Genomic DNA, 13,151 nt, shown 5'->3' on the forward strand with positions numbered 1-13,151 from the left:
CGGAATTATTTTTCCAGGAATTATTGTTTTATCCGTGATTATTTTCTTGAAACCTTAAAGTTTTGCTCTAAGCACTCTTGCAGCAGCCAAGAACTAGTCAGGGGCCAAGGGTCTGGCTCAGGGACCCAAATTGACAGTCAAAATTTTTAACAGGTTTGAGGTTAGCAAATATCCTGCTTCTAACACTAGATCACCACTCCCTTAGATATTAATTTAAAAGTAAAATAGTTATGCTCAAGTATTGCATATTACCTTCAGATAAATACGGTATTGTTAATTTTGCCCTTTAGCTTCTAAATCCATTCCAGATATGTTTGCAGGCAAATGCACTTAAACTCAGCAGAGCTCCTTGTGTTTATAGGACCCGGAGAAACTCCTGCAATGCCTCTGCAAGTTCAAAACCCCCACGGAGGCTCCTGGCTTATTTATAAGCTCTGCTCTTAGCCAGTAACACAGATGTATACTAAGTATCCTCTGGTCTACTGCTTTTCCAAAAAGGGAAGTGACCCTTAAATGACATATTTAGCTAATTAAGGCCCGAATTGTCAGACATTTATTGCTTTAACTTCAATTTAGGAATGCAAAAATATAGCCAGATTGCAAAGTAACGTTCCCATACACACACACTCTCTTTATGCACCTTCCATCGACCTGCATGTTCTTGGTGCCTCTGTGGAGGTGTGTGCAGCGAAAATCTTTATCATCTGGTTTGAAAACAAGCCTGCAGAGGAACATCTCCTGCAGATGCGTTCCTTTTCTTTTTTACTGTCCAGCACTTTATGACTCTCACTTCCTGATCCCTCCCACTCATACATACACTCTTATGGTAACGCTCATAGAAGAAGGGCATTTGCATGTACAGAGAAAAGCAGGCACTTTGGTTCGTGTTTATAAATGTTGGTCAGAAGCCTAGATGAAGGAAGAGCTGATCATAAAAAAGCACATTGATTAAGGCGTACACCGATGAATAGTTATGCCATTTGCATTCCTCTCCTGTCCACTGCTCTGCTCATCAGGCAGCTCTTCATATAAGCATTTAGTCGCTGTTATTTAAAGGGACACAGCACTGGTTAAATGCAACAGGCACTCCAATTTATTTGCATGATGTTGAATGAGTATTTTGTTTTTTGTATGTTTTCCCCCTACCTTATTAACTGTAATCCCCAGCGGTGTGTCCGACCAGCATCCTGTATATTAGCCTGTGTTGTATTCTGCAACTTCCTTATGTTAAACTAACATGAGGTGTCTTATGATTAAGGGTTATATCTGCCCATGCAAAAATTTCCATTTATTCCCTTCATCCACCTCACAACTGCAATTATCCTTTGTTACCCTCTAAGGAAATGTGTGCTAACTTTTATATTTTAATTAAAAAAAGTAAGTGAAGCAGCTGCACTCATGAGGAAACAAACACCCCACTGTCCACTAACACATGACTTGTTTTTTTTAAAGGATGAGCTTTGTGCATGCTGCTCTCCATATATTTTATTAGCTGTGTTTGGGTCACATATTTCACTCTGTCTCAGCAAAAGGGTCCCATTGATGCTTTAAAGGCTGTTTTCTGCCCTTAATATTGGGGCCAAAGTATATTTTACATCCATTTTTAATATACATTATTTGATACATAAGCAAAACTGGGCAATGTAGAATGCACTCCAAATACAGCTGTTTTATTTTGAAATAATTTCATAATAACAATAAAATAATGGTTTTGCTGTCCTGATGCTTAAACAAGCATTGCACACATTTTAAGGTTAAAAATCACCCGCTTGGCGCTTAAAAACTTTTTATAAACAAAGTTCAGTTGGAAAAAAAATTTACATGTAGGAAATTTCTTTTCTTAATCACAGTTTGTGCAGTTTGATGGTTGATGGAAACGTAGCTACTGTCAGACTAACATGTGCTGTAGTTTCTGCTTCACCAATAACAGACCTTAAACATTCTAGCACTTGTTCTGCAAACTAATTAACACAATAATGCTATAAACAGTGGGCACATTGCAAAGAGCTGCCTGGACTGTGGTACATTTTAGGTTATTTGGCTACCACACCTTTAGGCTGTCTGCATGTTTTTAAATAAAAAAAAAGAAATTGTGGTAAGGTGGTGAAGTTACTGTGAAACTTATTTGCCCAATCCCAATATTCATCAATATTATTGCATAGTGCATGTTCTCTTAACATCACAAGCTACACAGATAAATGAACATCTGATCAGAATTAAAATGTCATAAAACCTGAACGAAAATCTATTAAATTGAGGCTTGAAAATAATAGATTCTTAAAGTGAAAGTTTTTTTTCAGTACAAAAAGAGTCATAGAACTTTATGAGAATCCAGTTGGATAAAAAGTTTTTTTTTTGTTTGCTTTTTTTTTTCATTTGCTTACTACCGGTACTCTTTTTTTTTTTCCCTCTCAGCAGCCAAAGTCAGATGAAGGTTGTAGACTTGGAAGTCTTCCCTCATTGGCTATCTGAACTTTAAATAGTCTCCAGCCAATAACATGAAGAATCTAAAGTGGGAAATTCTCCTTCCACCACAGCTATTGGCCCTAAATCTCCCGGGAATATGCTGTTGAGTTAAATTGCATAAAAGTCCCCCCTGTAAAAGGCTAAAAGACCACCCTCAAGGGAATCATCTTTTACTCCTTGCAGATCTTGGCTATTTAAAATTGCAGATAACTTTTACCTTTTATGTGAACCATAGGGACCTTTATAAAGCGTTGTACAGATATTAGGTTGTCAAGTATTGATGTTGGGAGTTTTGACTCTTTTGAAGAGCTGGTAGAATCTATTCACAGTGGTTTTAGGAGCTACAATGATGGATTTTAACTAGTTTCCCTCAGGCTCTGATGTCACATGTGTGTTTGCCTTCAGTTGACGCATTTCTTTCACAATTTTAGAATTGCTGCCTCTATTCGTAGCTCATATGACTATCATTTATTTTTTGTATTGAATGTTTGTCTTGGTTTATACATGGTAGGATCTTCAGACCACGTCAGAGTTGTAGTGGGTGTTGTTGGTCATCCTCTGATGGGATATAATTGTGTAGGAGGAGGTAAGACAGGAAAAGGCCTTGATATTTCTTGGGGAACATAAAGTAGGTATTGCAGGTGAAAGGTGACCTAGAGAAGTTTGATGGAAACAGTGCAAGAGTTTTTTATTTGAAAGAGTGGATCTTATTTTGTGTGAGTAAAGGGGGCTGCACACAAACGCTCATCACACTTTGGATTTTTGTTGTATCGAATGTTAACAACCATGTTGCAATTTCCCTCCAATTCCCAACTAAACAATACTTTATTGCTCTAACATATGAAATCTCGGTGACATGCTGTGACATTTGTGGTTTGAACATGACAAAAGGGAAAAGGTTCACAGCTACAAATGGCAACATTGCTAAGCGAGAGCCCCTATGTTCCTACTGAAGCCTGAAGCAGGCTTAAAAGAGAGTGAGAATGTCGGGAAAACGCAGAAGAAAGCTTTATTGACGTGTGCTGAGCTGCGGGCAATTTAGGTAGATCATTCGGGAGAGAGTGTGCGGAGGAGGGAGGTGTTATCTTTTCTCCTGTGTGGATCAATCAGATGATGTAGTGATAAGTCTGTGGATTACACTGCTATTTACACACTCCCCAAGTGTAAGTGTATGTGTGTACTGGCTCTGAATAACTCACTGACGGCCATTTGGTTTCAGTGCTGGTCTTCTTTCTGCTCGATATGCTTCCAGTCGGTAGGAGTATATCTATAAAGCAGCGTATGAAATGAATATTCAGGATCATTTGTATTAGACTTGTTGAGATGCACCTTGTTATTCTGTTATCAATAATAATTTGCAGAACATATAGTAAATCTACGAGTGAAGATTTCCTCCACAATAAGAAACTCAATATTGCTGTTGTTAGTTGGATTAAATCCCAACTTAAATGCTAAGCGTTCTAATAATAACCTCATTCCAGAAAAAAAAAAAATTACAAAAGTTCAAAATGTGTTTTTTTAACAAGTCATTTATCATCAAACAAAAGAATTGATTCTTTTTGGTACTTGAACCCTTTTAATGCATTATGGGGGCTGAGTGAGAGTGTGTGGTGACTGGTTAAGGGATCATATGGGTCAATGAACTGCCTTGGGTGATGTGCCCCTCGTGATTTTGGAATGCTCCCGATATTGTCACATGGTCACGGTGTCACCACCATGACTGAACACTGCAGAGGAAAAAAGGTTTTGCATGGTGGGATGGAGCTGGTGAGAATGCAATGTCTGTATGAATGGCTCTTTATTTGAATAACCTATTTACTGTGTTTGGCAAAGGAATCAAAGGCATTAACGTTAGATAAGAGAGCGATGGGTTTCAGTGAAATCCCCACTGGGTGATGGAAATGAGCTCCATGTGGACTGTTTTGAGAGGGAATCCAGGGGTGCTTATGATGAAGTGCTCTATGTCCTGGGGGTCTGAGGGGTCTTTTTATGGTGTCTTATCCTTGTTCTCAGTAGAGATTCAAAATATTAAATAGATTTAGTTTGTTTTGAAGTGTGTTTTTTGTTTTTGAAGTACTGAGGAGATATAGGTATTTTACCTGCAGAAGCGATCAGTCAGCATGCTTTAAGTTCAAGGAAGCAGAGAAAAGACTTGACATGAGAAAAAAGGAACAGTAATCGGTGCTCAGTGAGGGGTAACAAGTAGAGCGCATTCCCTTCATTTAACAACTCAAAGCTTCATCGTCAGCAAATGTTGTTCTTTCACATTAAATTTGCACTAGAAAAATAATGGACTGTATCAGAGCATCCCAGAAATGTTTTTAATTAGTTTTGGATAAGGTTTTAATCCGTCACTGCCAGTTTCTCTGTTCGAAACATAGAAATATATAAGAACGACATCAGAAATGTTTTCTTCTAATTATCCTGAACTTAGATGAAGTCACTCCACAGTATGATGTATAGTATAGTCAGTTTGTTTGTATAGATTGTGATTAGCAACCCAATTCAGCAATTGGCATTGTAAGTGCAGCTAGCATGGATGTTGTTCCTACAAAAACAGTTTTTGTTCATGTATTCCACATATTCAGTATCTTGAAATCCAGCACGACAAATGAGTGGGATGCTCCAATAGAAACCTACATCTTAGCCTTACTGTTGTCCACTGAAAATCTTGCTCTCTCTCACTTTCTTGGTGCCTGAATCAACCACAGATACGTTTCAACATGTTCTAGTGATTTTTTTTTTGTGCTTTATTGTGTAATTTTCTGTCCTTTTCCTGGAAATCTTTTTTTTTCATAACATTTTGCGGCTATCTAAAAAAAAACCTTTTGCCTTATTGTTGCTGTTTTCTCTTCACCCTGCAGCCTCTACAGATAGACGATAACTTCTGTGGTCAGGACTTCAACCAACCTCTTGGAGGAATCAGCACCATCGAGGGCACCCCTCTCTTCATAGACAAGGATGACGGCATGACTTCTGTGGCTGCCTATGACTACCATGGCAACACAGTGGCGTTTGTTGGTACCCGCAATGGAAAACTAAAGAAGGTAGGACTGATTACGTAGATTCTTATTTTAGTGCTCCGATTTCTACAAAATAAAAGATATTTGGCTTTGTTCTTGTAATTTATTTTGATCTTTATCTTTTATCTCAGCAGTTATGACAGTAAACAGTGAAGGTACTTTATAAATCAAGCAGCTATTTGCTAATCTAAATCATGAGAGGGTACGGTTTCTATTAAATCATTTAAATCAGAGTCTGTTTAGTAGTATTTAGTTACTTATGTCTTGGTTTGACGTCAACAAAAAAGTAACTGATGACAAATTTGTCAACTGTTTAGACAAATATCAGCTATAGTCCTGGATATGTCAGCCCTTCTATAGCTGGATTATTTAACATAAAAGTAAAAACAGTGGAATAAAATACAGTGGACATACTGTAGAGTAATGGCCAGTTGGAATTATAAATTCTAATGTTTATAAGCATCTACAAAGACTTTGGTTTCCTTGTAGATATCCCAACATGGATATCTAACTCAGCCCACCTAATTCTAATTGCCCAGACATCAGTAGGCTATCAGGTTTCAGCTTAATACAATATCATTGGAAAAATGACAAAAATATATATATATATATATTTCAAAACCGTTTAAAGGTTCAATCCCACAGATTTTAAAGGGTCAAAATGCTTTTCCTTCATCAAAATTTGGTATTTTGTAAAAGTTTAAAAAGAATTGTTTGGAAAGTATCGACGTGAAAACACTGCGCCTCTCAGGAAGCGCCTACCATAGCAGCGCTGTCCTGTACTGTATTCTTTCTCCCATCAGGGAAGGCTTATCTAAGGCAGAGTTTGATGTTTCGGTTCAAATTTGAGACCTTTTAGCAGCTAATCTGCAAAAAATGCTCATTTAATGTCCTAAACTTAGGACAGAAGCTCATTTCCAAGTTGTAAAAATACATTTTTTTGGCCTCTGGTCTCAGACTTTGTGGGGTTCTACAGCACCCAGACAGGAGAGGCGGGTTTGCTTTAAAGGCAAGCAATTTTTATTTGGGCTTAAAAGAAAAATGTATTTCCAACAAATCAATACCCACATAGTTCTAAAGGCATTATTTAAGCACATATGTGCCAACAGGTGACCTTGAAAGGCTTAAAGAAGCATAATATAAAACCTTTTAGTCTCGGTGTTGAGCTTTGGCTCCACTGTTCAGCCCACCAGCTTCCTCCATTTCTGTTCATAGAGGATCCATTCATGTGAATCAGAACAAAAAACATAAAATTTAGTTCTGCGCCTTTTTAGAAAACAAAAACATGTGTCAAGTAAACTTCATGGTATCAGTCGTGATTAAAAACTATGCTTGTCCTCATTTTTCTTCTTTTACATCACAACCTCTTGTGTTACCTACGGAAGAGGATTAGGGCCACTGGAAAAAAAAAAAAAGTTAACTGATTTTTTTTTATTTTATTTCAGTATAGTATGGGAAAAAAGTCAGAATTCTGACTTTAATCTCAGAATTCTGACTTTATTCTCAGAATTCTGACTTTTTTCTCAGAATTCTGACTTTATTCTCAGAATTCTGACTTTTTTCTCAGAATTCTGACTGAATTCTGACAATAAAAAAAGTCAGAATTCTGAGATTAAAGTCAGAATTCTAAGATTAAAGTCAGAATTCTGAGATTAAAGTCAGAATTCTGAGAAAAAAGTCAGAATTCTGAGATTAAAGTCAGAATTCTGACGTTTTTCCCATACTAAACTGAAATTTATTTTTAAAAATCAGTTAACTTTTTTTTTTCAGTGGCCCTAATCCTCTTCCGTAGTTACCAAAAGGTTTTTGTGATGGAAATACATGATAATACACAAATAATAATGATTTTGTTGTATTATCATGTGCAAAATGAATAGGAGTAAATATTAAATTGCACATGTTTTAATAGTGACTACATTTAAAAGTTAGTTGAAAAGCAGTAAGTTCATCATGAAAAATTGTGTTTTTTTTGTATGTTACTATATACCCCTTATTTCTAGGCTCATATATAGTCATCATACTGTCATCATTTGCTTTGAACTTGGATACAGTCGTTTTTATCTGGGCATTTAAGGCGAGGGGTTGTAAAGATTTTACATTAAGGCTTTTGCTATATTATTCCAATATATAAAAGTACTGCAGTGTCAGTTATTGTGTGTGTTCTCTGCTTAGATGCTAAGAGCTCACATAAATGCATAAAGCATCTTTGCACCAGTTGTCTTTCAAGGGTTTATTATACCAACAACAGACACAAATTTCTTCCAGCTGTGAAACAACTTTGCCCCCCTTTTCTTTGTAGTGAATGGATGATTATGACAACTGTACGTATTAACTGCAAGTTTTGTTTTTGTGATTGTACGGTAGATAGACATGCACTCTGACACGGTTATTATTCCCTTTGTATAATTTGAATGTCTGAGACTTTCTGTGTGTTCAGTTTATAAAGAAAAGGACTCTCATGTAAATGGCTGCTCATTGGAATTCAGCCCATTTCCCTCCTCGCTGCTCAAGACCTGTCATCCATTCAAAATTATGAATGTATAATCAGGCCGTGTGTTTGTGTGCCTTTTAATGCCTGTTTGCGTATGCATGGGGCATTTTGTGTGTTTGTCACTCACCGTTTGTGCGATAAGGCGTTCCCCTGTGATGGCGTGGGGTTTTATGTGCATGTCTGTGTTTATGTTTATGAGGAAGAAGACAAACATTACAAGTTGACTAAGATTCAGTGCTTTGCATTTGTCGGCGTGACGCCCATTCACTTAGCTTGGCAAAAAACGCTTTATTTTCTCAGCTGTTCTCACGTGTTCATTTTTTTTTCTTCCCCTCTGCAACATTATGCGCTTTGGTTCAGGTAAATTTGTGTGGGGAACCTCACTTGGGAAGTGGGTTGTCATGTGTTTCTGCATTAACAATAAAGACTTGCAGTTCTGTTAGTTGCATCTTAAAGCACAGCGAAAAAAATTATAAATTAGATAAAATATTCATAAAAAGGACCAGTATACCAAACCCTAAGTACACACATACTCACACTATGCAACTCTCCTTAGCCGTGGAGTCATAAAATGCAAGGCTGAATTAATGGGTTTTTAGTTGCACATTTGGAGAGGAAAAAAAAAAAGATGGAAGTATTAATTTAAGAGCCGAGGTAAAAACAACCCTTGTGTGAAAAATGGATTCTTACTTATAAGGATCCTAGAGCATCTTTTCTTTCTTTTTTTTTTTTTTTTTAAATAACCCTTCAAGTACACTCCTTCATTTTCCCTTCAAAGCATCTTCTGATTTGTCATTTGGGTGGACTGGAGAGCTTTGATAACTTGTGTCATCGCCTTTCAGTCTATTTTTAATTAACAATGATGTTCAAGGTTGTCCAGAGCAACAAAGCAGTGGCATAAACAACACGTTTAAAGCGAGCACTAATGAAGTCCCTTTGTGCTCTGCTTGACACGCTCGCTCTCAGGGACGTTCACATGGGAAGCATCTACTAATGACTCAGAGTTTGATAGAAGAGATGTAGAAACAGGAAGGAAGATAGAACGGTAAGATGGATGAAGACGGTGATAAAAGATGGAGGTGATAAGGAAAAGATGTGATGTTCACTACTTCTAGAGGTCATCTGAACGCTGCTATAGTCAGATACATCATGCTTTGTAAAAAGGTTTTCACATTTCCTGAGTTTTTTAACACGATAACCTAAAAAACTCAATGTGCTGCATCACACAGCAGGGCATCTGGATTCTGGAGGTGTCGCCGGGTCAAAATTCAGAACCCTGCGATGCTACCCTGGTGCAGCCTGCTGCTCCCATTGCCTTAGGGATGAACTAAATGCAGCAGACAAATTTAGTAAATAGAGTCCGACTGTGTGTAATTTAGCCTTGGTATAAATACAGCTCTGCTGTTAAAAGGAAGCTGAACATCATTAGGGAACAAGCAGTAATATAAAGACTAAAGAACACAGCAGGCAGATCAGGCAGAAGGTAGTGAAGACATTTAAACATAGGTTAGGTGATAAAACAGCATCCAGAGCTTAGGAATCTAACAGAGAGCTGTTTATGGTGTTTATCCACCATTATTAGATCAAAAGAGGATAGCACAGCTACAGCACTACCAAACTAAAACCCTAACAGAAATATGTACCAAGCAGGATATTAGTCACAGAACTAGCCAATAGAATCCTAGAAGTTATGATGCTAATGGCTACTGGCTGCTGCAGAGATCCACGGCTTATGTGGGAAATTCTGTTGACGGGAAAATGAATTGCTGTAGTTCAATGTGCAGTTTGCCATTTGTTGTGTTGGAGACACAACTAGCATGAGGGAGAGTTTGGTATAGATAAACACTTTAGGATTTTATATCAGACATCAATCAGACAGTTGAGTCTTCTTTTCCCCACTTATCTTGATATGTTTAAGAAGTTTCAATGGTTTGTACAGTGTGGAAATTCTTGATTCTGATTGGTTAGTGCCTGTCTCTCATTCTCCAATCTTTCTTTGGTTTATGAGCTCAGTATTCAGTTGTTTGCTCTGTCTGACCATTCTTAAACTAAAACAATCTGTGTAAATGGTAGCTTCTGCATGGTAATAAAAGGGCATTGACCATGACAGAGACACACTTGCACACATATGCAGACTCCCTATGGGTGGTCTGAGGGGTAAAGGGAAAAAAAGAGCCTTCAAGTCAATAATCCAATACCTAATTGTGTTTTTTTTTTTTTTGTGGATGCTGTGCACACATTTGCACACAGACAGGACTTAGGATTCCTCAGCTGCGCGCTCCATCAGGGGGCAATGTTAGCCATCTGTTATATGTGTGCAGCCTTTGTGCCAGGTGGTCGAGGCCCCATGTGCCCACAGGGTGTCTGTTGTGGCTGTGCCAGGCTCAGGTGGCGCGGAGCGAATATTCTGCCTGATGCCCATTCAACAGTAGATTAGTGAGGAGAAACTCCAGCCTCCAATTACACACACTGTCAGCATCTAAGACTAGTTTTACTGGCAGAGAACAAAAAAACTGGTTCAGTTTGGTTCAAGCCTTTTAGTCTTCCTCAAACTCTGAGGTCGAAATGCATTTATACAGTTTTATTGTATAAACTGTTGAATAAAAATCTCCCTTTGGTCAACCAGCCTTGCACAGCCAAGAGCAGTGATATTAAATTAACAATTGAAGCACTCGGGGTGCTGCCAGTCCTGTGTGAGCGTGAGTTTACAGTGGCATAAGGCCAAAACGGTCACTCCTTGAATCCACGCTGATGTCAAATGTCATGCTGAAACCCCCCAGACCCCTGATACACTGCTACTCCAGTAAATAACAATCAAAAGGCTTCTGCATGTTCAGATATTTTTAAGCCTATTTTCCAGACCAAGAGGAAATGCTTTTTTTGATGTGAGCCCAAAGAATCTCAGTTTAAGCCAGACTGTAGCTGTTGTTTTATGTTAGGTTGTTTTTTTTTTTTAATTCTGGCCTGTTTTGAGGTAGACTCTTAACGTTTCTACATTTCACTTTAAAACCAATTGGGAAGAAATGCAAATTTAACAGCTTTTGTTTATTTGTGTTGCTGTAATGTGAACTTGATAGAGCTGCAATATTTATTGAATCACAATGTTTTTATCACTGAAGGGGCAATAAGGCACTCTGAATTACTGGTTGGCCTTAATATTTGTTAGACTGTTACATTTCAAGGGTCGTGCATTAATGCTGAGTTTCCTGTTGGTGCTTTTGGAAAGTCCCAATGCCATAAAATGATCACAAATCTTGGCCAGGTGGTTAGGATTATTTTTTGGAGGGGTTACTTGCATGTTGGCATGCTTTGCTAATATGATGCAGCGTTGGAGCATGGTCAGAGTGTGATGATGTAGCCGGTATGATGCGTGTCTTTCTAAGAATTTATTGAGTTGGGTTCAGCAGTGATGGTTTGAGGTTACATAATATTTCTGAGCTTAATGACATGTGTTTGTGTGTGTGTGTCTGTGTAAAGTCACCGCGGTTTTCCTCTGAGACGGTTGATGTCACCATTAGGAGAAAGTGTCGTGGCCTAATTGACAGTTGATGGTGATTCTTGTGCATAATGCTGTCTCTTCTAAATCCCCCGTGCATGTGTGTGTTTACGCACTGTTACATGTTTTTATGACTTCTATCTAAATCTGTGTTACCACCGCTCCTTTGCTAAGTGTTCTCCACCCAAGTGAGAACAGAAGCTTTTTGTGGGAGCTCCATAGTTTCAGTTATTTCTTTTTTAGAAATGATAGCTGAGAAGAATGTGTTTCCATGTGCGGGATCATTTCTGATGTAATTTATAATTATCTGGTTTTATGGCGCATTGCTTGATTTTTTTTTTTTTCTTATTCTGAGTGTGTGAATGTGTTTCGTGTCATCGTTCAACTCAGCCACCCGAGCCACGAGTTGCTTGGCCCGGACACGAGCACAGAGACTGGCTTTGTGCAGGCGTTTGGTAGCTCTCGGTCATTAGTTCACACAGGGTCCAACAAACACACACACACTCACACAAACGCAGCACGAGCTAGAGAAGGATGAAAGAGAACAGACATGGTAGAAGCAGCAGAGGTTAAGAGCAAAACACATTATTTATTCTTTTAGTTTAAATATTGAGGTTTTCTGCTGGTTTGCTTTTCTTTCTGACTCCAGTCTTATCAGGATTTTCCAAATAAATGAACCAAAAAAAAAGATTTTCCACACTGTATTTCCTGATTGTGTACAGCTGAACTGTGAAACCTACAAACCAGCTCATGTAGGGTATCCTACTCACTATAAGAAGCCTTTTTATAGCTTGAAATTTAACCTGAGTGAATGTTCTGGTAGAAGAACAGGGATGTTCCATTTGCAGGAGTTTTAAGGTATAGTCTAAAAACATGACTGTTAGTTTAATTGGCTTCTCTAAAGTATCCTTAGATGTGAGTCTGTGTGTGTGAATGGTTGTTTGTCCTGTTTGTCTCTGTGTTCTCCTGTGATGTACTGGTGACCTGTCCAGGGTGTACCCCGCCTCTCGCCCGTTGACGGCTGGAGATACAGTAGGCACCAGCAGCCCTCGCGACCCCACTTGAGATAAAGCTTGTCAGATAATGGATGGATTTTTTCCGGATGTATCATCAAAATAAGTAGTGTTCCTAATTGTCAAAAATGTTGAAGATATCTTTACGTAAGGCCGTCCTATGTGCTCGTCCCCATTTTCAGTCTGACATGGTGGAAAAGTTGCAGATCTTCGTTTGGAAAGTAAGCTTGTATGAGCGATGCAAACAGCAACTTTTAAATAGAATGTGCACAAGGACATTTGGGCTTGTGCACGCTTTCACAAGCGTTTAACAAGCATTGCCTCTCGGGAGCGGATACAGGGTTGTGCATGTGCATTTTTTTTTTTTAATTGGAGAGGGCAGGTCTTTTTTAAAATTTGCAAAGATCCTCCGCAATACCTTTAAATTCAACAGCATGCAGAAAAAAAACTTCTCTGCAAAAACAACTAAAAACAACAGAGATAAAAATCTGTGTTGGGTGTTTAAATATTTACATTTGATAGCAGCTGATAATCTAATGAATGGTGAGAGTGTTTGTGACTCTACACTGTGTGTCCCCTCATGGGAGATCACTCCTGTACAGGAGTCGGCAGTTGCTGGGAAAACTGCAGGCTCTACTTGTTTTGGATGAAGGTTCGTGTTC

The 13,151-nt window shown here is 38.3% G+C and overlaps 1 protein-coding gene across 1 annotated transcript in view; it reads left to right on the forward strand.

Annotated features, from left to right (window-relative positions):
* LOC119780114 (plexin-A1-like) overlaps positions 1-13,151 on the forward strand; it is a 241,063-nt gene that overhangs the window by 52,611 nt on the left and 175,301 nt on the right. The window contains exon 3 of the mRNA XM_038280016.1: positions 5,331-5,513. Within this exon, the coding sequence (XP_038135944.1) occupies positions 5,331-5,513 (183 nt within the window). The remainder of the gene's footprint in view (positions 1-5,330; positions 5,514-13,151) is intronic.

Source organism: Cyprinodon tularosa, unplaced genomic scaffold (assembly GCF_016077235.1).
Source record: "Cyprinodon tularosa strain WSP-4 unplaced genomic scaffold, ASM1607723v1 ctg155, whole genome shotgun sequence".
NCBI classification, from domain to species: Eukaryota; Metazoa; Chordata; class Actinopteri; order Cyprinodontiformes; family Cyprinodontidae; genus Cyprinodon; species Cyprinodon tularosa.